Here is a 27,657-nt window from a genome sequence, read left to right as displayed (position 1 = left end):
GAAACAGTATGTGTGGAGCTTTGAAAAGAAAAATGACATGACAGTGACTTACCTGTTTCATGAGATCACTACCATTTAGCACTGGCTTGGGATCCACTCAGAAGTGGTGACTTGGGCCATTACAGCCAAACACGCGAGCACACACGGCCCTCGGGGCCCCCGAAAGATGGTCAGTGATGACCCAGAAGGAGACCAGGGGCTCACTGAGATTTCCAAAACTTTTTAGTAACAAAAGCCTGTTTGCAAATTACATCTTCTGTAAAAAACCCAACATGCAACATAGAGATAGTGATAGTCTATTAGTACAAATTTAGAAGTTCAAAAGTTGACTTGTTAGCAGGGCAGTTGTTGAGAGCCACGGGGCTATTCTGAAGACAAAACCTCTACACCTGAGGCCAAAGATGACAGACATTGTCTTACACCAGCTTCAGACTCCACAAAATTTAAATTAGCAGCAGCTCCGGAGAACCCAGAGAGTCCACAGAAAACAGCTTGAAAATCACTCCTAAATGCTGACGTACTCAGAATGAAGTGTCTCCAAATAATTTTCAAAAGGTCTGAGAAAAATACGCACACACGCACACACACACACTACACGCATATTCAGTGTGTATATGTGCATACACAGAAAGAGAGCACAAATGCAACAAACTGCTAATAACTGGTGAAGCGGGTGAAGAGCATGTGAGTGTTCATCATTCTCTTCTTTCAGCTTTTCACACGTTTGAAATTTTTCAAAATAACTAATAAAGCTATACTGCTAAATTAGGAAAAATGACTGTGAAAGACTACTACGTAACCATAGCCCCTCAGCTCACCACCGCAGCCAAAATGCCCTTGCAAACGTAGGACAACCCAGAAAAGAGTTTTGAGGACACACTGAGACAACGCTACTTCAGGTGGGACCAGGTTCACACACTGATTCTGGTACCACGGAGCTGGATGATCACGAGCTCCCTGCCTGGCTTCTCTGAGCCTCAGTTTCTCCATCTTACTGATGATGAGGAAGGAGGAGATGAAGGCAGATGATGGAAATTACGCTACCTTCTACCATCAGATCAAATGTGTGAGGCCAGTTGCCTCTGCTCTTGGTGTTGTTATTACTACCCCGCATTAAACCAAAAGGTTGGCAATACCGTGAGCATGTCTAGCGCCCGCGTCTGGCGACCGGGCACCGATAGAGAAAGGCAGCGTGAGTCATCGCTGGGTTGGTTGGCCGTGAAGGTCTTGTAAAGAGTGGGGGTGGGTACAGGAACCGGGCCGGGAAGGAGGTCAGTGCTAACAGCTCGAGCTCCTCTAACTGACAGATGCCTGGAGAAAAGGCCAGAGTGGATTAGCATCTCACCCACCAGGAAGGCCAGACAGAGGAGGGAGGCCCAAAGCACCTGAGTATATAAGGGGGCACATTACCCCCAGAAACGCTACAAGCTGAAAATACAATAGCTTGTTCCTAAAGGTCCAAATAAATGAGGATTTTCATCTGTGAAGCTGACATACTTCAAGGGAGCAGTTTTACAATCCAACTCAGCCTTGGAGTCAGAGATTGGTTGAAATCCTGCTGCTTTCTTACTAGGGCTGTGGCCTTGGGCAAGCCCCTCGGCCCCTCTGGGCCCCCATCTCTCCTCCTCTGTAGAAGATGTGTGATCACCAGTGCCCTGCTGGGTGAGGCTTACATTCGTTAGTGTAACTAAGCCTGGTGGTTACTTCTGCTGCCGCCGCATCCCACATACACAGGTGTGAGCACGCACACACGTGCACACACAGCATGTCAGCCGGCTCAGGCAGGGACACTGGAGCCATTTGAGATCGGGTGTTAGAGTTTAGAATGTGACCTTGGCGGATGGCGGGATGCGACGGCCTGATGGGTAAGCCAGTGGTGGGGAAGTGGCGCCGGTGGTACCCAGAGAGGTAGGCAGGCAAACAGGTCTCGCTGGAGTAAGACCCAGGAGGGGAAAACACTTCTCAGAGGAAAGCTTTGGGGCTGAGACGTACATCTGGAGATTTCTCAAATATCCAGGCTACCAGCAGCCTGCAGGCTCCACACAGTCCCCGACCTGCCTTCTGCCCTTTGCATTCTGTTTTGTTCATGACTCTGATTAAAGCCTACACCGCCCCAAACCTTCACCTCCTCTGCCCACCCCCTGCATGGCGTAGCAAGCCCCAGAAGGCATGGCTGCTGTACCCCCATCGGCTCCGCTGTCCTGCCCAACGACGTGCACCTGACCTGGGTCAGATGGCGGGAAATCAGGGAAGAGCTCAGGCTGCAGAGCAGGGGGGTCTCGGCTACGGAGCAGCAAACATACCTCCACCCCGCGACTCCCTTTCCGCCCTCGGCTGCCCGCCTCTGTAGATGGAGATCGTGAGTCCACCTCACTCACAGGCGGGTGATGTCTTTGCAAAGGCACTTGATCACATGGGAAAAGCTGTACTAGGATCGTTCTCAAGAGGAAAGGTGGGAAAACCATCGTGTTTGAGCCACCGTCTGCCCATCAGGTGGTGTCACACTTGTTGGCAAAGTTAACTGAGACAAGTCTTCGTTCCTGAGAAATCGTGGAGTTTCCAGTTGCCATTTGCCCTTTGGTTTAAAGAGAAGCAGGTGGGGGGCTTCCCTGGTGGCGCAGTGGTTGAGAGTCCGTCTGCCGATGCAGGGGACACGGGTTCGTGCCCCGGTCCGGGAAGATCCCACATGCCGCGGAGCAGCTGGGCCCGTGAGCCATGGCCGCTGAGCCTGCGCGTCCGGAGCCTGTGCTCCGCAATGGGAGACGCCACAACAGTGAGAGGCCCGCATAGCGCCAAAAAAAAAAAAAAAGAGAGAAGCAGGTGGGGAACGAGGGCATTGGCTAGAAATGTCTCCCTCTCCGGGAGGGGGAGAAACACGAGAGCACAGAAAAGTTCTGACCTGGCTGACACGGCCAGGTCCTCAAGGAGGTCGGGTGACTTCCTGCTTGTTCGGAAACTCACGGCCACTTGCCATTGGTATGAAGGGTGGAACAGACTCAAGAGAGTAGATGGGGCAGACAGAGGTTCTCAAACCCAAGTCTGCATCAGAACGCCCAGAGGCCTTGTTAAAACACTGCCCCAGAGCTTCTGATTCAGCGGGTCTGGCTGACGCCCGAGAATTTGCTTTTCTAATAGGTTCCCAGGTGGTGCCGATGCTGCTGGTCAGGAAGCCACACTCTGAGAACCACTGATGTTCATGTCTCAGAACCTGGGAACGTAACCTCGTTTTAGAAATAAACACAAACGTTTTTTTCAAGACGTCCTACTGAGCGTCCTTGACCAAGTTTTGCCTCTCTGAGCCGCCAACCTTTTCATTTTCATTCCATAGAACAGGAAAAATACTCCCTATCTCACAGGGCTGCAAAGATTAAATGAGGTAAGAAATGGGGAACGGTCCTCAAAATGCCAAAGCCCTCCCTACTCATCATTAACTTTAAAAATCTAAGCTTTAAAATTTTTTTTAATTTTTATTTTTTGCCGGCGTCGCAAGGCAGGCGAGATCCTAGCTCCCTGACCAGGGATCAAACCAGAGCCCCCCGACCCCGCAGTGGAACCGTGGAGTCTGAACCACTGGACTGCCAGGGAAGTCCCCAAACCTAAGCTTTTTAGAGGAAACCCGAGGGCCTCAGCAAAACTTCAGTGAAGGAACGCGGCAGCCAGCGGTGGGTGTGAAGAGGAAAGAGGACCCAGAACCTCTGGAATGTCGGATCAGCTGCATCTGCTATTATATGTTCCTGTCTATGCTTAGGGAGTTGCCAAAGACCGTGGAGGCTTCTGTGGGACATCCAGAAGAGTGGCACACACTGACACAGCTTGGGGAAAATGACAGAGGGCGTAAAATTGGCCTTTGTTATCTTTTTTAATTTTTTATTTTGTTTGTTTTAGGCGATTTTCAGTTTTTGGACCCAGGGGAAGAAAAAAGGTATGCCCATCGCTTAAGGCAATGCTAATGCTCAATTTTGCTTTGATCTTCTATCTCGAGAAGAAAGGTCTTAAAACCAAAAATGAGTGGACAAAAAGAGGAACTGAAGTTCAAAACAGGTAAGGAGACACCCAAAGGGTTCCTTTTATGAATCTGAGTGTGGCCTAAACAAATTACATCTCACGACACTGACAGTTTACCAACGTGACTGAAATCCAGGCAGTAAATTTTGAGAAATTAGGGAGAATGGTGGAGGATGAAGACAGGCAACGTTGTCTTGATTTTTTAAAAGAAGAAAAAGGTAGATTCTGGAAACAGCAGATGATGTGTGAACTTACACCAGAATTCTAAAGTGGTTTGTCAAATATTATGTGAGCATTTGGGGAAGAAAGTAAGGAGCAATCAACAACCCAGCCAAGCTGATCTCGCTTTCCCCCTAGAGGGCATCATTAGAGAGGAAATGCTGACATAGTATATCCTGATCTCTGCCACTGAAAAGTCCTTCATGGTGTGCAGTGGATAAAGGGCCATAAGGTGGGCTACATTAGCAAACAATTCTACTGATGCATAACTTACTGAATAGCTAAACCCAAAAGATATTAGCTGAGGACTGCAAGAGCTATTACACTGGGCACAGAGTCATGAATAAAGCTATCTCCGCAAGCAGCAATGATGTGATGAAATTTAAAATGCAAATTTAAAAATTTCTAAGGACGCACAGTATAGCCCAAGGAACTCTACTCAATACTCTGTAATGGCCCATATGGGAAAAGAATCTAAAAAAGAGTGGATATATGTGTATGTATAACTGATTCACTTTGCCGTACAGCGGAAACTAATACAACATTGTAAATCAACTATACTCCAATAAAATTTTTTTTTAATATTTTCAAGGTCAATAAAATTCAAAGCTTTTAAATTCAATTAAAAAATTCAAATCCTATACTATACAAATCCTAGAATTCAAATGTAGGGCAGGGTCTCTGGAAACGAGTCGAGTGACGCTGAAGTGAAGTACTCTTGACACAGGACCGTCAGACTGGCCAAAGAGGAAGGGATTTGACTTGACACAGGTCACGGAAAAGACCCAGAAGTTGTATTTCCAGGGAATCCCGAAAGGGGCCTCAGGTTATGTCCTCAGAAACCCATTTAAATACGGTTTGTCATTTGCCTAAAGGTCTGATGAATGTATATCATTAATCTTAGGGAGCACGTCTGAAGAAAGGAGGGGGATGTGATCAGAGGAGTAGAAGGTCCGGAAACCACAAAGGAAAGTGGGAGATAGCGTGAGAAGCCAAGAATAATTCCCGGGGGGGACGGTGTGAGAGCTGCCCCCAAACACGTGGAGAACTGCCCTTGAATGCGGAATCAGACACGTCCACACCGTCCGGGTGGCTCCAGGAGCGAGGAAGGAGCCCCGTCGCCTGAGGTCACAGGGACTATAGGACTCGGACCCCACTAAGACATTCCTGCAATCCTCACTGTCCCCAAACCAGGTGAGCTTCCAGGTGAGGTAGTGAGCTCTCCATCATGGCACAGCTGCAAGGCCCGGTCAGACGTGCGGGTGCAAAGCGACGGAGGCCGTAAGACGCTCTACTCCTATGAACGCAGTTCATGATGTGGTTTATTCCCGTGCACACAACACCCACCGTCTAAGGAGCAAGGCAGGGTGGGGTCGGGGTTAGAAGTTCAACGTCAGCCCTTCCAGGTCTGAATCCTGGCTCGGCCACTCACTCACCACGTGACCACGGTGACCCCGAGCAAGTTCACTGACCCCCACCGGACCACAGCTTCCCCACCTGCAAAATGGGGACGGTGTGAGCAGCTACCCCACGGGGCTGCCATGAGAGCCACGAGGGCTGACGCACGGGAGGAGCTCAGGACAGTGCCGGGGACGCGGGGGAAGCGAGATAAAGTTAGCGATTTATTCTGATTCCTCTGCAGTCTTTCTGATGGTTCTGAGGATTCCTGGTGACCACCTTTGGGCACAGTGCACCGTTCACCCGCGCAGACAGGACATCACGAGAAGATGGCGAGGGGGACTTAGGGCCTGAGGATTATTGCAAACGTGGGGAACAGCGCTGCACGGAGCCCAAGGCGGCAGCCAGAGACCCTTCTCCTCATCCTCTGACCCATGTAATTTCTAAAGCCAGCAACTGCTGGCAGGGATTCTGCCCCCCAGTCAGCCTTAAAACGCAAGCTGCCGCCCCGTCTGTGTGTTAGCACAGGTCTGGGCTCTGGACCCCGGCATCTAGGGTGCAGGCTCCACTGGGGTCGGTGCCGGCTTCTCGGGTTCCTCTCCCAGATCCGCAATCCGGATGGCGTTGTCCTTCTTGGAAAGCCAGAAGGCTGGGTAGACGGGCTCCGAAAACTTACAGTCGAAACGGTGCACCAGCGTCATGGCCTCCGGCTCAATGCCGTAGAAGGAGAGGACGCCTCCGGGGAAGTCCACATAGACCCCTAGCCTCTGACAAGGGTGGGCCCTGAGTGGGGTCTCCGTGTCACTGTGCCAGGCCCTGAACCCCTTGCCATCCCACTGGAGGCTCCAGGAGAAGTCGTTTCCGGAAATGCAACCATTGCGTTCCTCGCCCTTGCGGTCGATGCCCTGGCACGTCAGGCCCACGTAGATGCCCGCCCCGGAGAGCTCCACCTCGAAGTAGTACCTGTGCAGGTAGAGGCTCTGCTGGGCCAGCACCTGCCGCCAGTGTGTGAACCTGCTGGGGAGGCCCGGGTACGGGTGCGCCCAGGGCGTGGTGTTGGTGACCTTGCGGTTGTCCTCCTGCAGCCGGAGGTACCTGTGTGCCGTGTCGGGGTCGAAGGCAATGTCACAGGCATCTGAGGGGACACAGAAAGTCAGGGACCGACAGCTGATTCAGACCCAACACTTCAAACCTAGCGAGCCTCCAAAGGACGAAAAGACATCCGTCTCCCAGACCCCTGTTCCTTCCCAGAAAAGAGGTGGGTGAAAACCAGAAAATAGAACGCAAGTGTGATATTGTGATTTATAATAAATATATATTTGGTCTCTGGTTCCCGTTTGCCGGCACAAAGCTCCCTGTGATCTCCTGAGTGATAAGAGCACTAGGACCATCTGTTGTTCTAATATTTGGTCTTTGGCCCCTGTTCCCGACACAGAGCTCCAGAAACCCTTGTAATTTCCCAGGTTATACATGTATCTTCTGTTCTGACGAGGCAACTCTGGGTGGGCTCCTGGAGGGGGCTGGCCGGTCACCAGAAAGACCAAGTCATGCCTAGAAGCTTGGAACTTGCAGCCCTGACTCCTATTCTCATGAGAAGTGAGAGGGGCTGGAAATGGAGTTAGTGGGCCATCATGCCTATGAGATGAAGCCTCCATGAAATCTCAATAGTGCAGGGTTCTGAGTGCTTCCAGGTTGGCAAACATACACACCAGAAGGCGATGCACCCCATCTCCATGGGGGCAGAAGCTCCTGAAATCGGGACCCTCCCCGGCCTTGCCCCGTGCCTCTCTCTCTCCATCTGGCTGCTCATCTGTGTCCTTTACCACATCCTTTAATAAACTGGTGAACATAAGTGTCTCCCTGACTTCTGTGAGCTGTTCTAGCAAATGCTCAAGTCCAAGGGGCGGGGGGGGGGGGTCCTGGGAACCTCTGATTTGTAGCCAAGTCGGACAGAAGTTGTCCGTCACCTGGAGACCCAATACTTGGCGACTGGCATCTGAAGTGGGAGCCATCCTGTGGGAACTGACGCCATCTCCAGGCAGTGCCAGAACGGAGTTAAACTGTGGGACGCCAGGCCAGTGTCACGGAGAACTGCTTGCGGGGGACACCTCGCCCACGCAGGTCGTAAGTGGTCCCAGACCCCTTTTGACAAGTCAATCCACCTCCTTCCTTCCTGAAGCTCAAATTGCTTGGAATTTGCTGTATTATTTGCTGAACTGAATCAAGAAATAAAACCTACGGATGGGCTCATGCTTTCATTCATTCGACAAATACGTCCTGAAATCCAGGCACTTTTCTACCCAGCATTGGCAAGGGTTTGGGGCAGACAGGCACTCATACACCCACATTTGATTCACTCATTTGTTAAAATATCTGGCCAGTATTCAGCAGGGGAACCCTCAAGCAGTCCCCTGCCCCACACATTCTCTTCCTGGTCCCAGAAAACAACACCTCCACGCACCCAGGTGCCCAAGTCACACTCCATTTCTTTTCCCTCATCCTCCCACGTCTTGTCCCACCACACACACACAGGCAGCCCTGAGTCCTCTCAGTGCCCTGCTTCACCCCCATCTAAGCCACCCCCAAATCTCCCCCAGAGCGTGCAGTAGCCCCACGCTGGTCGGGGTGCTCTCTCCCGCCTCCCCCACCCAGACCTTCTCCCCGACAGGAGCTCGCTTCAGGGAGCCAGCCGAGCTGAATCACGTCGCCCCGGCTTACAGCCTCTGATGGCGCCCCTGCCCTTAGGAAAAAGCGGTGACCCGCCTCCCTGGCCTCCCGGCCCTGCGAGACTGGCGCTTGCCTGGCTCAGCAACCTCGTCTCCTGCCCTCTCCCCCTTAACCTCCACACTCCAGCACCCTGACCTCAGACCCACCCAACGCTGAACCCGCTCGGGCGGCTTCAGCACAGACCGTTCCCTCCGCGGTGGGGTCCTCGCCCTGACCTGAGTCAGGGAGATCCCGACTGATCCGTTCGGATTGCGGTTGTGAGTCTGTCCTCAAAGAGGTCTCCATGCCTGCCTGTCAATGTCTCTCGGAGCACCCTGGCTTTATAACTTCCTGGTACTCATCACAATGTGTAATTATTTATCAGTGTGCTTGTTTCGTGAATGTTCTCCTTTTATTCTGTCAGCTCCACATTTTATGCGGGACTCTATCCTGGGGTTCTAGCTCTGAGAAGATGCTCGGTATACACGTGCCAAATGAATGAGTGCGTTAGTACTCTTCTCATCTAGGGGGACCCAGGGCTCCTTACAGGGTAGGTGATTCTATGCCTTGGGACAAGAAAACCAGAATGGGTCTGGAACATTCTGTTAGTGCCAGAAAGCTGCAATACTTTTTAGAATCTCAAGGGCAGAAGGTCAAGGCTTAAAGGTCACAGTGGCCAGCTTACAAGTGGCTCCCACTGGCCAGTCAAGTTGGCAATTTGACAGAACTTGGACAGGTGAAACGATCTGAGTCCATAAAAGGCTACAAGTTCACAGCAATACTCTAGGAGCAAAAGTTAATGTCATGCATGAAAAGAGACGACTGTCATGCAACAGAAAACAGATTATAATAGGATGTGGTTCACTTTTATTTTAATGTTAAGCACAAAAGGTGTTTGGCTTCTTGTATTAACTATATCTGTTAGTAAAACATACATGTGGGGCTTCCCTGGTGGCGCAGTGGTTAAGAATCTGCCTGCCAATGCAGGGGACACGGGTTCGAGCCCTGGTCCACGAAGATCCCACATGCCATGGAGCAACTAAGCCCATGCACCACAACTACTGAGCCTGAGCTCTAGAGCCCGTGAGCCACAACTACTGAAGCCCATGTGCCACAACTACTGAGCCCACGTGCCACAACTACTGAAGCCGCACACCTAGAGCCCGCACTCTGCAACAAGAGAAGCCACCGCAATGAGAAGCCCGTGCACCACAACAAAGAGTAGCCCCTGCTAGCCGCAACTAGAGAAAGCCCGCGCGCAGCAACGAAGACCCGACGCAGCCAAAAATAGATAATTAATAAATAAATAAATTTATTTTAAAAAAAATAGATGTGCTGGTGTCAGGAAGCAGGAAAGAATAAATCAAGGAAACTGTGTGGAAACTGAGAGGTCCTGGGGAAAATGAGGAGCTGTGGAAAGAACAGGAGACAGTCATCGAACCCGAGGCTCCACGTCACGACCAGAGCAAAAGGGGCTCAGGAGTTGGTCAGCCAGCGCTCACCCCCAGAAAGCAAGCAGAAGCAGGGTTCAACCGCACATTCCAAAGAGATGAAGCAGCTGCATGTCCTAAAAGTGAGCCTTGACTACCCAGATGCAGCCCTTCCTCTCCTGGGAGATGAAACCTCCCTGCCTTGTTAACCATAAGGAAGTATTGATTGGAAATAACGTGTTTTCAAAAATGCTGACAGCCCAGGACACTCCCATATCATGACGGGACAATGGGTTTTGCAGTTCTGGCCAAGTCAGACTTAACAGGGAGCCATTTGGGAACTAGCCAGGATCTTTGAAAGGGCCAAGGTCATGAAGGACACAGAAGGACAAAGGGACTGGACCCAGACAGGAGACAAAGAAACATCTGTGACCTTGGACTGGACTTGCAGCCAGAAAAAGGACACTGGGAGGAATACCTCGTGAAACCTGAATAAATTCCATAGATTAGTTAATAGACTTGCAGTAATTTCATTTTCCAGTTTGTTTCAGTGGACCGTTGTAACGTAAAGTGTTAACGTTTGGAAAAACCGGATGAAAGGTATACAAGAATTCTTGGTCCTCTTTTTGCAATGTTTTCGTAAGTTTGAAACTGTTTCAAAATGAAAAGTTCAAATTTTTTTTAAATTAAACTTTTTAAAATGTACCATTTGGGCATAGACCCTGATGTTGCAAGAACCTGAAACCTACGTGAGAGACGGCATCCTTGCTTCCAAAGCCTCACACGTACACCCACATCCAGGGAAAGGGAAGCTGTTCACGACTTACACAGGAGGAACTGCTGCCTGGTGCTGGGCTCCGGTTCTGAGGTCCAGTGTTTGTGTTCAGTGATGGCACACACCTGAGTTCCGATGTCGTACTCCTCTAGAAAAGCAGAGAATTGTGAATGCACACCTGTCCAGGTGGGCAGGAGAACCTAAGAAGCAGGAACCCCCAGCCCCTCTTCCCTTGGCTTCCTCGGGGAAGAAGGGCCCGGACACTAGTCACGTGTCAGAGACCCCTGCTCAATGGACCACACTAAAGTAAAACACGCCGAGGAAAGACCCCAGCCTGACTTGCATTTCCCTTGAAAGTACACGCATCAGCAACCTCGCAAGCTAGTCTCGGAGATGCTGGCCAAGGGCGTGACGTGACTGACTCACATTCTCTGGTCTCTGTCATCAAGGTAAGTGTCCATCAGTAGCACAGCTAGCCAGAGGATGGCTCTGAAAATGAGAAGCTCCCCGGTTCTGCTCTCCCTCCCAACTCCCACCTCTTGCGTCAGCCCCGCCGAGACACTACAAGCCACAGCTTCTCACCTTCCTTGGAGAACTCCTGGAGCTTCTCCTTGTAGTTCTGCAGCAACTGGATCAGGTGTGCGGTGGAGTCCGTGATGACCTTGCGGATGCCCGAGAGCTTGTCCTTGAGTCCAATGTAGACACTGGGGAAAGCATCGTCCTTCGTGTTCTTGAACTTGCAGTACTCCTGCAGGAAAGGACACATGGCAGAACTTGCCCTGGCTTTTGTGCTTCTTAAACAGGGCTGCCCTCCTCAATACGGCACCTTCCTCATCTGTAAAACAGACTGATGGTGACGTGCACTTCACAAAGAACGTGTGTGTAATGGGTCCAGCTCAGCGTCTGATCATGTAGAAAGCATTCGTGTTTTTTAACTGGGAAAGTGGACTTTTAAAAATCAAGAGATACTAGGCACCCACGAGCAGATGCAATACATAGCCCAGACAGGGAATCGAAGAACAAACGTGTTACACCAACAGCACAGATGGCGGTAACATTCCTGCAACCTTCATTCTATCAGTACTTTTCTTTTTTTTTTTAACTAATTTAAACACAAACCACGACAGGGACGGAGGAAGAGGTGTAGCACGTGGAAGATTCACAGACAAGTCCTCAGGCGGGAGTGCTTGCTGCTGCATTTTCCTGGTCAGTTCAATCCAATACACCGTGTTCTCTAATTCTTGTTCTGTGCTTTAGAGTTTGAAAAGTGTTTTCACATAGATAATCACATTAAGCCTCTCATGCTTCAAAACTCTGCAGCGATCAGGAAAGGTTGCTTTCAGGTGTTAACACATTATCAAAATTCAAATGCAATGGAAGCACTGAATTACAGAGTGGGTACCACAGAAAACTTAGTGACGAAAACAGTTGTACCAGAATGGTTAGATTAATAATGGAAGAGAAGAACGAGGCCAAGCCAGAGAGTAGACAGGGAGGAAAATGAACATTTTAACACCATATGCAGAATTAGTGCCATATATGATAAAAGTAACATTTTAGATCACTGGGGGGACTTCCCTGGCGGTCCAGTGGTTAAGACTCTATGCTTCCAAGGCAGGGGGCGAGGGTTGGATCCCTGGTTGGAGCACTAAGATCCCTCATACCGCACGGCACAGCAAAAAAATAAAAAATAAAATAAAATGATCTATTTCTAAAAAAAAGAATCACGGGGGAACAATACATGTCATTTCGATTGGCTAAAAATTTGTGGAAAAAGAAGTTATGTTTAACTAAAATAAGTTGTCCTATACTAAAATATATTTTATACATATTAAAGTTTTATGTTAAAGTTACAAAAGGAGAAAAAATAAAGAGATTTTATTTCTTTTTAAAAATTATTTATATGCTCTTTAGGAAACTCATGACATGGGAAGCCAAATTTTTCTTCATAGTTTCTTTGTTTTGATATTGAAAAGTAAAGGAACTGAAAGACATTCTTTGGTATGTCTGTCTGTCTCTGTCTGCTTCTCTTTCTCTCACTCACTACAAGGCTAACGATGATTATCTTGGGTGATGGGAATATGAATGATCGTGTTCCTCTATATTTTTCCATATTTTCCAAGGCTTTTTTTTCATAATACACATTTATGTTTGCCATTAACTAGAAGGGAATCTTCCCAAAACGCAATAAAAGAATTATTTGTATGTAGGAATATTAGCACTGAAGGAGCCTTGGAAACCATTGACTCCGACCTGCTTGTTTACAAATGAGGAATTTGAGACCCAAAAAGGTTAAGTGACTTGCTAAAAACTACACAGCGCTCTAGTGACAGATCCAGGAGGATGGAACGTCTGATGGCAGGTGGCTTAACATACAATGAATGGCACATTGTAATGAAAGGTCTCATCTTCTCTGCTGGGCTGTCTGTCCTCAGTCACCCCCAGCACGTGCAGCCCTCTCCGAAAGGCAGCAGGACCCGGGTCTCACCCCGGCCCAGCAAGCATCCCTCCACTGTCGGAGTGGTTTATAAAGCACACTGAGGCCTGAGCTCATCACCCCTCAGCTGAAGTCCTCCCTGGGCTGCTGTGACTTCACGGTGAAGAACAAGCTTCGACAGCCAGAGGCCCACCTGGCCCCGCCAGCCTCGCCTCCCATCACCCTGTGCCCAGCGTCCCACACCCCATCCTTGTGAAAGCACCTTAGTTCCCCACATCAGCTGTGTTGTCTCAAACCTCTCTGCCTCTGCACATGCCGTTACCTCTGCTGGCACGGGATGCATCTTCCACGACCCGGTTCCAGCCTCTCCGCTCTGGAAAGCCCTCCCTCCTGTACCCCTGTACTCAGCTCCTCTCTGCCCTCACAGCTCCCTGCGCACCCGTTTATCGGCGGGCAGTCCCCTTCCCCCGTGCGCCACAGGCCGAGCAGAGCGAAGGTCTCCCTGGCATCAGCGGCACGGCAGCCCATACCTCCAGGAAAAGCACGGGGTTGCCGATGGCAGCGATTCTGTCCAGCTCCTGCCTGGTCTTCTCCATCTCTGCGCTCCTGTACTCCAGGTGGGTCTTGATGCCATTGGCCTGGCCCAGGGCAGCTTGTTCCTTCTCCTCCAAGAAAAGCATCATGTCAGCCTGGGCCTTCCTCATGGCAGCTAGGAGATTCCCAAACTGCTCCTTGGCCACCGCCTTTACCTCCGACACCGACACCTGGCGGGGGTGGGAGGGAGGGTGAAGAACCTGTTAGTGAGGCGTCCAAGCTTCTCAAAGCTCAACACGCAGAAACGCAAACCCGAGAAACCCGCAAATCAGGGAGCGATTTCCTATTGTAAAAGGAAGCCTTTATTCTCATTTGAATCCTGGGTTCCCGGAAACAAGAAGGACTCTCCAGGGTATAAGGACTTATTTGCCAATCATTCCCTTAGTCTCTCATCCATCAGATGAGAGAGTGAATTACCTGATTTCTGAGTCCAGCTCTGACAGTCGGGCTGCTCTTCAAGTCTGTGACATCAGTCTTCCCACCAGGACAATGTGCGTATTCAGTATACTTGATAGTCATGTTTCTTGCAGTAAAATAATAATTTGGCTTCTTTGTACAGATCAGTAGCATGAATTTGCTTTCTTAGCATTTCATTTATGTCCAGCTAAACTGCCCACCGGGTCCATCTGAGCCAAAAGCACATCTAACCCTATGGTGTCTGTGCCAGGCACAAAATGTTTAGGGTGTGTGCAGGTGTCCACAGCACCTAAGCATCGCAGGACCAGCCTACCTATGCAGAATGGATGCCGCGTTCAAAAACATATAAAACAAATTCCATGCGACGAATAGCAAGGATCTGCATGACGGCACTTGTGCATGTGGGATTCTACCCTTCCACATCCTTTACAAATGCCTTCGGTCAATGTCATATTTACAACTTCAATCCACGTGTTCAACGGTTTCCACCTCTCTTTGGTAGTTCTTAGGTCCTGGTGCTGACGGCTCCCTCTGACAATGCCCAACTCCAGATCGTTGCCCCAACACAAATTACCTGGTTAAACTTCATGTAAAGTTCTTGGAAACACTTTCCTTTGCTCACCCTCCCTTCACCGCACTCCACAGCCCGGAGCCCATGCCCTGCCTGCCTCAAGCTCCCTCATTGTCCCTCCATGACCATCCCATCTGAGAGCCCTCTGAGCAGCCCCTCCAGGTACTATTTTCGGTTCTCCTGGGGTCCTGCTGCCTGCCTGGTCACTTTTTAATTACATAACATAGTAATACAATACCGGCCACATTTAGTAAGTGCTTATCGTGGGCCGGGCACTGTTCTGAGCACTGTATACATATTCGCTCATGGCAACCCTAGAAGGTAAATACAGATGTCCCTCCACATCTGCGGATTCCACATCCACGAATCCAACCAACCACAGAACGAAAATATTTGGGAAAATATTCCAGAAAGTTCCAAAAAGCAAAACTAGACTCTGCCAAGCTGGCCACGATTTACATAGCATCTACATTTTATCCGGTATTGTAAGTAATCTAGAGAAGATTTAAAGTATACGGGAGGATATGCGTAGGCTTACGTGCAAATACTAGGCCATTTTATACAAGGGACCTGAGCATCTGTGGATTTTGGTATCCGTGGTGGGGGGATCGGGGGTTGTCCTAAAACCAATCCCCTGAGGACACCAAGGCACGACTGTACTACTACAGTCCCCATTTCTTAGATAAAGAAACTAAAGCACCACCATTTCAACAGACTGAGTAATTCTTAGGTCAAGGGAGCAACACTCGCAGGCTCTCCTGTCCCATCAATCTAGGGACCTTGGACGATTCTTGTTGTCTCTGTGTCCTCATGTACCTCCTACATGGTGGCCACTGCGTTAACTACCTCACCTGGTTACCATGCAGTTAAGAGAAGAACTGAGTAGGGATCAAAGTGTCTGGAAAATAAAGAGCTGGAAAAAGGCAAGGTGCTCCATGCGGTTCTCCAGATTACACTGAGCACGGAAATCAACAATCTCTGAAGGTCTCCAAGGCTTTAAAGGGATAATTATTGTTCTTCTTTTCATAAGATTATATGGGTGAGAAATAGGTATTCATTCTTCCACAGCCAGTTAGTTATAAACACCAAGAAGGAAGAAATTAAGTTGAAATGGTTACATGTATTAGATATGGATGGATGGATGGATGGATGGACGGGTGAGTGGATGCATAAGTGATGGATGGATGGATGGATGGACAGATGGGTGGATGGATGGATGGATGGATGGATAGATGGATGGATGGATGGATAGATGGATGGGTGGGTGGATGGATGGATGGATGGGTAGGTGGGTGAATGGATGGACAGGTGGGTGAATGGATGGACAGATGGATGGGTGGATGGATGGACGGATGGATGGATGGATGGATGGACGGGTGAGTGGATGGGTAGGTGATGGATGGATGGATGGATGGACAGATGGGTAGATGGGTGGATGGATGGATGGATGGATGGATAGATGGATGGGTGGATGGATGGGTGGATGGATAGATGGATGGGTGGATGGATGGATGGATAGGTGGGTGGATGGATGGATGGGTGGATGGATGGATAGTAGATACATAGGTGGATGGATGGATGAATGGATAGAATCATTCTTGATATGCAGAGATGCTGCTGCTGACTGACTGCCATAGGGTAGTTGTTTTGCATTCTCCTCTGAGTTGTGGTTATTGGCTTGCCACTAATGAGAAACCTTTGTGGAACTGTTTGGGTCTACTTAGGGTTTATTATAGAAAGTGGTCACAAACCAGAGAGACTAAAACTAAGTAGCCTGGCATGCCACTGGCTTTATCAAGTACCATCCACTAATCCAGCAGCTCTCGCCTCTCTTTTCTGGCTGCCAGGATTTAGGACTGGTGAGAATTGCATGCAGAACACCCTCCTATGATGGAAGAATCCAAGATTATGCATAATTTCTGGAGCTCTGGCTAACTACCCCCCTTGATTCCCACATACACCCTTTTCGCCCGGTCAAAAAAGCATATACACATGTACAAATAAGGACACTGTCATTACAGGACTAGCTTGCTTCTACTCTATAACATTAAAAAGTAAATCACTTGCCAGTTCTGACTCTTGAACTAATTTCATAGCAAATCCCCATAACAAGTTGAAGCCACCCTGCAGTGTGGCCGACCTTATCTGTACCCACAGTTCTAACCCAATGATAAAACCCATGGGGCCCGTGGACATGGGGGCCGGGCCTGCACCCTGCAGCCCACAACCCCGGGTGGGGCTGGCTGGGCATGCAGCAGCTGCCAGGTGTGCCAAAGCCCGGCAGGTGACCCCGGCCAGCCTTACCAGGACGGACTTATGGTTGTCTTGGAGCCTGGCGATGGCGTTTTCATTCAACTTGAGTTTCCGCTCCAGGTCTAACCGGGTGATCCGAAGCTCAGCCTAAGAAGAGGAAAGGTCAGCGTCAAGGAGGAAGGGGCCCAGGGCACTCGGAAGGTCCCCAGGAGCAAGGGCACCGTCTGCCCTTCTTCCATGGAAAGGGGAGTCTGTCTCAGAAGCTGCTCTCAGAAGCCCGGCTGGAGCACCCACCCTCAGTGGAGGCACAGAGGGTCAGCTGTGTGCCAGCACTTCCTGGGGTGAACTGGCTAAAATGCAGGGAGAGCTTACGCTGCGCTGGGCATCGCTTCAAGCATTTCTCAGTGTCACCTCTTATCATCCTGACCATGCCCATAGCAGGTAAACACATTATCTCCGTTGTACAGGTGAGAAAGTGGAGCCACCTAGCCAAGGTCACACAGTTGTCAGTGGAGTTGAGTCCAGCCCATCCGGCCCAGAACAGCCTGACAAGGAGCACAGGGCGCTTGAAGTCGGGGGTGGGCATCCCAGGGTTTCTAGTTAGCAGATGAGACTTCGGGAAGACCTACTTAACGCCTCCACACTTGCATTTCTTCACCCGTGAGGTGGGAGCAGCTAAAGTGCCCAATTCACAGGGTTCCCGCAAGGATGGGAGGCGTGTCAGCAGGAACTCTGTACAGTAGCGGGCACGTTGCAGGCGCTCCCTCCGTGTCGGTGGTGTCATTATCCTCATCGCTACTAGCACTACCTCGGCTGCTTTCCATCACGGACTCTTATTCCCTGCCGGATGCAGGCAGAGCGAACCCTCCCCGCCGAGGCAAGTGCCCGCCTGAGAACCCCGGGTCTGCCACGTCGACGCCCCTGCCCAGCCCCACTCTCGCCTCCCGAAACTCCCCAAGCACTGTCTGCCGAGAACGTGCCGAGGCATGAAAGCAGAGCCTTTGCAAACTTCAGAGGCCCCGTCACTTTCTGCGTCCACAAGGGCACGAGACAGCAGCAACAGAAAGAAGAGGTTTCACTGATTTTCACAGCAGCGTGTCTGCACTCGCCCTCACAGAACTCGGGGTGCGGGGGCACCGTGACGCGTCTCCCCTTCCTCCCACTGAAGCCCACGGGAATCCCAGGCCCCAGTGGTGGCAGCCCAGGCAGGCAGGGGACTCGCCTCCCTCTGCAGAAGCCTGGCAACGTTTGCTCAGGCCCTGCGGCCCTGACTCAGAGCCGAGTGAGCCCGGGTGACCTCCCGCCCCTGAGGTCTGAGACCTGATGCCTGGGAGTGGGGGAAGCAGGGAAGATGCGGGGTCCGACCTATTCGGGGGCAACGTGGAATCTTGGTCTGTCTAGAAGGCTTATTACCCAGTGACCTGTTCCACGACGGGAGGGGACATGAGCTGCTTGTTGAAAGGTGGTGGGAGACACAACAGAACACACATTAGCAACGAGTGCAGAGCGTATTAAAGCGGTCGGCCCCAGCACCATCCGGGGACACAGGAGACCCCCAGAGTGTCCAGGGAGGGGGCTTCTCCCCACTGTCTGCGGATTACCATAAAAGGAGAAAGGGACTCCCAAGTGCCTAACGGGGACTTCTGAGTGAGTCACCCCACAAGCAGGCACTCCTGCTTATCACAAGAGGCGGGGCCACTTCGGAGACCAGCATCTCCAGTTTTTCCTGTTCCCAGGAAATGACGGGGTGCCTTAGACCCTGGCTCCGGGTCGGGTCGCAGGCCCAGGCAGGCCCCACACAAAAGCAGGACAGCAGTGCCAATGAGAGTAGACGGCCCCATGTCCAAGGGCACAGAGAGTCCTCCCCGCTTCAGCAAAAGGCACCACATCCGGGGTACAAGACCTGCCTCTCTCAGGCTCTACGACCCTCATCAGATGGTTTAGCGTCTCCTCCGGTGCCTCAAGAATATGTTAACAAAATCGTTCTTGCTTCTGTCTCCAGGGCAAAGGTGGTACCCAGCTCAGTGGCCAGGGTCCGGGTAGAGATGCAAACTGGAACAGCAGACGGAGGGAGAAGAGAGAAGGAGATTCCACATGGTGCCAGTTGCTTTGTGTTTCCCTCTAGAAAATCTGTGTCTGGGAACACTAGGGTCCCAGCTGGGCCCTGACTTCACCCCTTGGCCTGCTGATCAGAGTTCACTACATGTCAGTCCAGTTATACAAGACACCGCCCCTGCTCCTGAAAGACGCACAGCCTGGTACAATGTTCAGGATAAAACAAGTCGCATAATACTGAGTCCAAGGCACTCCTCGGAACTTCCAGAAGAAATTCTCCTGAACAGCCTCAAGCCATCCGCCTTTTGGCAGCAGACGGGCCGTGAACAACGCTGGTTATCGGCGCCCCCAAGAAGCGGGAACACTTGTGGCTCTCAGAGCTCAGCTCCCGCTCTAGCTGCAGACTACGTCCGAGACCCCCGCCATATCCTGAGCTTTCTGGAACCAATGCTGAGATCGGATGCGGTGACCTGCCACTAATGGACCTGAAGGTCTAAGGCGGGGCCCAGCCGAGCCTTCCTTCCCCCAAGATACCTGCCCTGACCTTACTGCCAGAGGTCTTCCTCCTTGGAACACGCAGCAGGGCCTTTGTGCTGCCCCAGCCCTTTGGCATCCAGGCAGACGTGGACCTGCCCTGGCTTCCTGACTACAGCCCACGCTCCCTGAGATAGTGTAGCACACTTAGCCCATAGAAAGTGCTCGATAATGTTTGATAAACTTGAAAAGGAACAGAAAAGAACAGGAAAGCAGTCACAGGAAGAGTGCAAACTTCACAACTCACACACACGCATGCTACAGCTTCCTTTCCCAGCAGCGAGACTGAGTTCAGAGAAGGTGAGTGGAGTTAAGATCAGCTGCTCTTAAAAGCTAAGGGAAGGGCTTCCCTGGTGGTCCAGTGGTTAAGACTCTGAACTTCCACTGCAGGGGGCACAGTGGTCGGGGAAGTTCTGCATGCTGCAGGGTGCGGCCAAAAAGAAAAAAAAAAGCTAAGGGAGAGGGATGGTCTGGGAATTCGGGGTTGGTAGATGCAAACTATTACATGTAGAATGGATAAACAACAAGGTCCTACTGTAGAGCACAGGGAACCATATCCAGTCTCCTGGGGCAAGCCATAATGGAAAAGAATATTTTAAAAAGAATGTCTATATGTGTAAAACGGAGTCACTTTGCTGTACAGCAGAAATTAACACAACGTTGTAAATCAACTACACTTCCATTTAAAAAAAAAAAAAAAACTAAGAGGCTTTGGGACGCTGGCCTGGGCAAGGGGAAGAGCTGAGTCCCCATTGGGAAGAGCTGGGCTCTGGAAGCCCAGCGGCACAGAACAAATAATCAGAGAACACCCAGAATTCCCAAATCCAGAGTTTTTGCCCACTGGCATAGCTAGAGACCGTGGGAGCCTCAGAAGGGGCTCTGTCGGTGAACTGAGAAATCCATCGCTGTGGACCCGATGCAGCTCCCGGCCGCTCTGTGTCCCTGTGGCTGGCCCTGCTGTTCACGGTTTCCCTTGCCCAACATTCCTGAGTGACTAGCGCTTGACTCGATCCAAAGTGACCTTCAGTAAGCAGCCCCAGCGGGCTTGGGCTGGCTGGAGGAAAGATGGAGCTTCCGGAGCCTTACTGACGTCTAATAAGACTTTTAAAATATTCCTAGTGGTGGCCGAAGCCTCATCCAGGTACTGTGTCTTCAGAGCTGGTCTCCTGGGCTCCTTGCAAGAAATCTTGCGGCTCCTGAGCCGTGGCAGGGCCACCCAAAAAGCGCTGACAGAGCACACACTCACTCTCAGGGTTGAAAGCAAGGATGCACGGTGGAAAGGCAGAACTCTGATAGGCACACCAGGGAGCAGAGGCTGGGAACTGGGCCCGCACCAAGGATCTGGGGTACGGGGCTGCTGCATCGCACCTGTAACCGGCCTGCTTTCAGCACCAAGAACTGCCCCAGTTGTCTGTATTTTACCTGACACAGCTCCCTCCTGGGATGTCTGAATTTGGGGTTCCACACAGGAGCAACACAACTCTCCCTGCTCAGAATGACAATCACCCTATGTCTCTGTAACGCACCAGCTTACACTACGTTAAAATTCATATTGTAGCTATGCTGCTACAGGCAAAGAACTTCTGAAAGGAAACAGAAGAAAAGAGTAGATCGTGGTGTCTGCCTCTGAGGAGGGAGATGGGCAGATCCAGGCTGGGAGGGAGGGCTTTTCTGGGAAAATCTACCTCAGTATCTGGTGGAGATTGTTTCTGAACAGGGGCACGCATCACTTTTCCAGTCACATGTAACAGCATTCAGATATTATACCCTGAACAAGGGAAAAGCAGTACATTCTGCTTTAATCTCTCTACGACATGTGTGGCAGGGTTTGGGTGCAAAAAAAATAAAGTAAGGTCATAATATTGTGACCTCGGGGTCCTTCCCTGTGTTCCTCCAGTGGGGTGGCTTTCCAGAAGCTTCATTCCCACTCCATGGCTTAGTCATCTGTATGAGTCTGGACAAATTTGGTGAAGACGAAAAGAGTCACCACCTCAGTGAGTTATTCCAGGACTGGATGGGAAACTCCACGGAAAGCACATAGCACACGGCAAGACTCCATGAAGACCGTGTAGTCAGTTACATGGAGCTTTAATCTCTGACCTGTCTGCTGACGCAGAGCCTCCTCTGTGAACGTGGCTGTGAACGTGGGGAGCGGGTGGCAGTGACCTGCTCTCCTGAGTGGACATTTCCTGGCACTGGAGATGCTGGGAACTGTTGGCAAGTGGACTGTGGAGTTGATAACAGTGACTCACTGGCATCTGGAATGCAGGGCTTTCTGGAACAATTCCCACTAAGGGAGGGTGTGGAGAAGCGGGTCCTGCTCCAGGAGGCTCCTTGTCTGCTGCCCAGGGAGCCCAGGGGCCAAGACGCAGCCACGGGCCGTGCTCAGCGCAGACAGGGAGCTGCCCGGAGCCTGGACACAAGAAATGTGGGACAAAAGAACTGCACTTCCCCACTGAGAACAAACGTGCTCGTGGAAAGTCCGAGTATGAGAAACGAAGCATATGAATCCATTCCCAGGAACTTCTCCAGGCTCTCAGCTTTCTCAGGCCAAAGAAAAGTCAGCTGTTCTAGAAACAGTTGCCCTACCTGATGGGAATAAAATTACAGGCTGTGAGCACAGCATTTCTCAGTCTCTCCTGATACCTCTATCTGATGAGGAGATTTATTTTCCCTAAGGTAAGCAGGCCTTGACATTGTACCCGGAGGGAAGTTTCCAGTTCTCTGTTATCTCGGCACTATTCGAGCTCTTGGGTTTCATAGCCGGTATCTCCAAAGGGGCCCTTGCTACTGATCTCGTTTGCGGTAAAGGGAAAAAGAGAACTTCGGGCAAAGCTTAGGCTCTTTTCTCTTGAGTTTCTGCTAAGCTTTACATTGCATTCCTTCAGATCCAGCCAGAGGGAAACACCTTCTGCACCCAACACCCACCCCCGGATGAGTCTCCAAAAGCTGAGTGAGAAATAGCAGGAAACTCGCCACAGGAGCGACAGACAGACGCAGACAGAGAGGTACAGGGACAGCAGGACCGAGATGGCGACAGAGTAACCGACTCGGAGTTTCCAAAGCAAATGCAAGAGACAGGGCTGCTGGCTGCACGGCCAGGGGCCAAAGCTAAGAGCACAGGAGTGAAGCCGGCAGCCCCAGGAGCTGAGGCAGAGGCCAGGCCTCTCCCTGGCCCACGGCCTCCCCACCTCCCTCTCCGCACGGACCCCAGCACTTGCCTCCTTGTCCCTGTGGGCGGCATCGAGGGAGACAGAGGCGTGGCCCCTGTGCTCGGCCCGGCCGCACTCCTGGCAGATGCACTGCCCATCGGGGCAGCAGAAGGCAACCAGGGGGCTGTGGTGGGCCGGGCACACGAGCAGGTCCCGGTCCTTCACGGGCTCTGTCAGCTGGTGGCCGTGCAGCCTGCTGTTCTCCTGGTGCGGCCGCAGGTGCTCCGGGCAGTAGTTCACCATGCAGGTCAGGCAGGACTTCACGGCCCTCACCCTGCTGGCCCCGAGGCAGAAGTCGCACAGGACCTCCGCCTCCGCCTCCGCGCCAGGACGCCCCTGCCAGGCAGAGCCATGGCTCTGTCCCCCGCTCTCCCCTGGGGAGCTCCCCGGGGCGGCTGCGCCCTTTTCTTCTGCTGGGCTGGCCGACCCACGGTCTGGGCTGCGAGTGGCCGGAGGGTGAGCGGGAACCCCGGGCAGCGGCCCTGGAGCCGTCAGATCAAACTCAGCCATGTGGAAGTTCTGCGCCAGAGCTGGGCTTCCTCGGCTCCTGGGCCCAGAATCCTGCCTCCCCAGTCAGATGCGAGCACCACGCCCAGCTGACTGCAGCTGCCTCAGGGTTTTAACTGTTTCCTCCCCACAGAGGAAGCTCAGTCGGTCGTCCTCACTCTGCTCCGCTTAGAGGACGGCCAGCTGCAGTGGCCACAGGGCAGCCCGGGTCCCCAGGCTCAGGGAGACCCAGGCTGTCTCCCCACAGGCTCCGACCCGTCCTCCAGCCCAGACCCGAAACTGCTATTCTTCTGTGAATCATTCGCCCCCCATAATCTCATCCAGGCTGGGGGATCGGTCTGGAAAGGACTGGAGACTCCTGAGCTCTGCAGTCAAAGCCGACGTTGCTTTACGTGGCTTGACAGGTTCGATTTTTTTGTTTTCAGTTTTTCTCTATTTATTTTTTTTGGCTGCACTGCGTGGCATGGGGGACCTTAGTTCCCTGACCAGGGATCCAACCTGCGGCCCCTGCATTGGAAGCATGGACTCTTAACCAATGCACCACCAGGGAAGTTCCCTGTTTTCAATTTTTAAAGGGACCCAGAATGTAAGGACTTTAGCAATAGGGCAGCCCTCATCCCTTCCCACCTCGTAGAACTGGACGTGAAACAGCTGGGAAGAGGATCTGTGTCTCTGACCCTGACCTTTTCCATATGACCTTCTGGCACATTCCAGGAGATGGACTTCTCTCGGATGGGGATTCAGTGGCGATCAGGAGGCTCAGGAAGAACGTGCCTCCTTCCACATAAAGCTCTAAGCAGACAGCCCTCCCGGGCTGCACAACCTGCCCAGTGGCTCCTAGAGAGGGGCGGGCGCTTAATCTACTTACTAAGGTTTTCCTAGACGAGGTGTATGGGTTTGCTCTCAGTGCCATAACAAAGTACCACAGACTGGTTGGTTTAAACAACAGAAATTTATCTTCTCCCAGTTCTGGAGGCTGGAAGTCCAAGATCAAGGTGTCGGCAGGGTTGGTCTCTCTTGAGGGCTCTCTCCTTGGCGTGTAGACAGCCGTCTTCTCCTTGTATCTTTACATGCTCTCCCCTCTGTACACATCTGTGTCCTAATCTCCTCTTTTTATAAGGACAGCAGTCAGATTTGGATTAGGGCCCAACCTCATGACCTCATCCTACCTTAATGACCTCTTGAAAAGCCCAGTCTCGAAATACAGTCACATTCTGAGGTACTGGGGGTTATGAAACCGAACGGGGCCCCGTGGGGCTCCCAGACATGGAGGGTTTTTTCTTTTGTCCCGCATTTATTGTAGGCAAGACTCCAGCCTCCATGACCTTCCCTGAGATCCAAAGGGCAGATTCCCTTTGAACAGTTGCTCATCAAGGGAGAAGCAGTCAAAAAACCACCTGAGGCAAGGTTCAAGGGACCAGAGAACCTCATCAAGATTAGGAGATCCGGGCTTCCCTGGTGGCGCAGTAGTTGAGAGTCCGCCTGCCGATGCAGGGGACACAGGTTTGTGCCCCGGTCTGGGAAGATCCCACATGCCGCGGAGCGGCTGGGCCCGTGAGCCATGGCCACTGAGCCTGCGCGTCCGGAGCCTGTGCTCCGCAATGGGAGAGGCCACGACAGTGAGAGGCCCGCATACCGCAAAAAAAAAAAAAAAAAAAATTAGGAGACCCACCTGAGACCTGGCACACACCCTAATCTTGTCAGCGATCTCACCTCTGAACCACTGTTCTAAAACCCCTCATCAGATCCTCCTGAGTTGGGACACATAGTTCTTTGAGGCAGGCACTGGCTGTGGCCCCTTTTGCCTGGCAAAGCAATAAAGCTATTCTTTTCTTTCTACTTCACCCAAAACTCCGAGATTCAATTCGGCACCAGTACAGGGAAGCGGAGCTTTCGGCATCAGTTAGGACTTCAACATACGATGCGGGGTTTTGGCGGGGGGCAGGTAGTTCACAATTCAGCCCATAACAGACGCCAGGGGATAAGGTGGGAAGCATCTAGCTCCTCAGAAGAAAGGTGCTCCTGGGCACCACCACTGGGTGGGGACGCCAGGTGGGCACCAAGGAACCCAGGACTATTCCAGGGTACCTGGCCCCCAATATTTGTACCCTAGAGCAGCAGTCCCCAACCTTTTTGGCACCAGGGACTGGTTTCACGGAAGACAATTTTTCCACGGACCGGGGTCGGGGGGAATGTTTCGGGATGAGTCAAGCGCATTACCTCTACTGTGCACTTTATTTCTATTATCATTACATTGTAACGTATAATGAAACAATTACACAACCCACCACAATGCTGACAGGAGGCGGAGCTCAGGCGGTAATGCGAGCGATGAGGAGCGGCTGTAAATACAGGCGAAGCCTCGCTCTCTCTCCCCCCACTCACCTCCTGCTGTGCAGCCTGGCTCCTAACAGGCCACCGACCACTACCGGTCCGTGGCCCAGGGATTGGGGACCCCTGTCCTGGACAGGTTCTCCAGCTCCCCCTCAGGATTTCTTCATATACACTCAAGTGGATTTGGAAAACTAATGGAACAGAGAGAGAATGGGGTGGGGGCCGGTCCAGCTCGCCCCTGAGATTAGGCTTGGGGTGGGTCCAAGCCATCGCACTCCCCCATGGCTCTCCACCCCGTGTGATTCGGTGGGATCTGGATTAAAGCACGTAAACCAAGGGGCAGTTCTTGTCACTGACGGAGAATTCCTGCTTGGTGTTGGAGGGCGTGGAAGACAGTGAAAATCTATGTCAGATGCAGCTCTGTTGATGGTCAACATGCACAGAGCATGCATGTCATGATGGCCTAGATGCGGCCCTTTTCAGCAGTACGAATTTTCCTGAGTATCCCTGACCCGACTGTCCTCTTCCACTGCTGAAGATACCCCAGAAGAGGTTCCCAGAGGTTCCCCTGCATTTCATTTCATGGTTTTAAATCTCTGGCCAGGAGGGAAAGGAGCTGGCTTCTCGCAGCCCAGAACATTCCCGGAGTTTTCTCCAACATTAACGAATAGGGCTGCTTTCTTTTCTGTCCCTTTCTCTGAATGACTTGGTTCTGGAAGCTGAACTGGTCCACCCCACATGCCACAGAGCCTCTGATATTTCTGGGGAGGGGGGGCGGTGGCTGCCCATTCTGACCTGTTCCACAACCTCAGGCGCCAATCAGGGGGCACTGAGCCAGGCTCTCTCTTATCCCCCCGCCCCTTCTCTCCTGCTGACCCCGGAGGGCAGCCCACAGCTTTGCTCAGCCCGTCCTGGTGCCCCATCGGAGCTCCAAGCCACCAGACATTCTGCAGCAGCTTGGAAAACAGGAACTGAATTTTCAGTCCCAGCCTGAACTGGGAAAATCATTTGTCCTCTCTCGACCCCAGCTTCCTCATCTATGAAGTGAGCAGGTTGGCCGAAGCCAGGGCCGGGAAACAGATTCCTGGTGCGGCTCTCGGGGAAACTGTGCTGTGTCTGAGATTCACCTGAGCTTGTGGGGAAAGGGTGCCGTGGCTAAGCTGTGACATCTGCCCGGACTTGGGCCTGAGAGCACTGACCCTGTGGCGGCCTCTGGCCCTCCCAGGACCACAGAATCCACCCCAATTTCTAAATCCCCTCCCCGGTCCGGCCTGACACAGCACCTTCCGGACGGCCTCCAGGAGCTGCAGGGCACCTCACCACACCCAGGCCTCCTGGGTCAACACTCCCGCACCGGAAGGCGGAGCTAATGCCCACGTATCTCCTAGACCCTAATTCCCTATTGACCCAGCGCTCACAGTCACCACCCCACCCCCGCTGAGCCCTGAGCACCCCAACATCCTCAGCCTCTTCTTAGACAGTCCCCTGCCTCCCTGCCTTAACCGAAGCTCGGCTTTCGCCAAAGACGCTGTTTCTCCTGCCGCCTCTCAGCTGGTGCTATCCTTCTCCCCACCACCGCCCCCCGCCAACGTATCTCAGAGCTGAGGTGGGGGTCCTCCTGACCCCCCGTCACAATGTCCAGACCACCTCCCGGCCCTCTCATCACACCTGCTCCCCGGGCGTCAGATGGCCCTGCAATTCCGCCCTCTCCTGTCCTCCAGGCCAGCCTCCGATCACTCAACCTCACAAGAAATGAGTGTCTCTCTCTCTTCGGCACAAAACAAGTTGTGTCATTACAAATTTTGTAATTTCCTTCTTTCCTGAATCAAACCTGCCACCAGGGATGTTAGGGCCAACATCCTATGTGTTGTGGCTTGGTATTCCTTCCCAGAATTGAGGGAGGTTTCCCTGCTCAGAATTTTGAAACTCAAACTCTACCAAGCCATGTGGTAGGAAATAGGTCGGCAGGTAGGTCATCATTAACCTTTCATCCGGTTGACTCTGTGATGAATAATCCCACAGACTGACAAACTCCCTTGGAGTCACACGAACGATGGCCGCCAACAGATGCCCTCCCAGTTTACGGGTTTAAGGCCATCACCCTGAGGGGTCTGGAAGAATTCAAGAAGAGCATTCTCAGCCCAAAGACTCTATCGGGCAGTTTCAGACTAAGGAAGCCCCGCAGCCTCTCTCCTAAGGAAACAGCTTCG

General features: G+C 51.9%; 1 protein-coding gene across 1 annotated transcript; it reads right to left on the bottom strand.

The window, feature by feature from the left end:
• Nucleotides 1-5,526: 5,526 nt before the first annotated feature.
• TRIM16 (tripartite motif containing 16) lies at nucleotides 5,527-23,134 on the bottom strand. The gene is made up of 6 exons (XM_082679388.1): nucleotides 22,616-23,134; nucleotides 16,857-16,952; nucleotides 13,501-13,734; nucleotides 11,116-11,281; nucleotides 10,586-10,681; nucleotides 5,527-6,757 (listed from the first exon to the last, which is right to left on the bottom strand). The coding sequence occupies exons 1-6, from the start codon at nucleotides 23,114-23,116 to the stop codon at nucleotides 6,174-6,176; spliced, it is 1,677 nt and encodes a 558-aa protein (XP_082535514.1). The 5' UTR covers nucleotides 23,117-23,134; the 3' UTR covers nucleotides 5,527-6,173.
• Nucleotides 23,135-27,657: the final 4,523 nt, after the last annotated feature.

The sequence above is a fragment of the Grampus griseus genome (genome assembly GCF_964374135.1).
Source record: "Grampus griseus genome assembly, chromosome: 20".
In the NCBI taxonomy this organism is placed as follows: Eukaryota; Metazoa; Chordata; class Mammalia; order Artiodactyla; family Delphinidae; genus Grampus; species Grampus griseus.
The sequence above is the reverse complement of the archived record's forward strand: the minus strand, read 5'-3'. Positions and strand labels throughout refer to the sequence as shown.

What these genes read in the sequence shown, in the direction of transcription:
- TRIM16 (XM_082679388.1), bottom strand. Translation starts at nt 23,116, where the DNA reads ATGGCTGAGTTTGATCTGACGGCTCCAGGGCCGCTGCCCGGGGTTCCC. An exon ending in ACAACCATAAGTCCGTCCTG is followed by an intron (nt 13,735 to 16,856) that starts GTAAGGCTGGCC and finishes CACCCCCGCCAG; the next exon opens with GTGTCGGTGTCGGAGGTAAA. An exon ending in CAGGCAGCAGTTCCTCCTGT is followed by an intron (nt 6,758 to 10,585) that starts GTAAGTCGTGAA and finishes GTGTCCCCTCAG; the next exon opens with ATGCCTGTGACATTGCCTTC.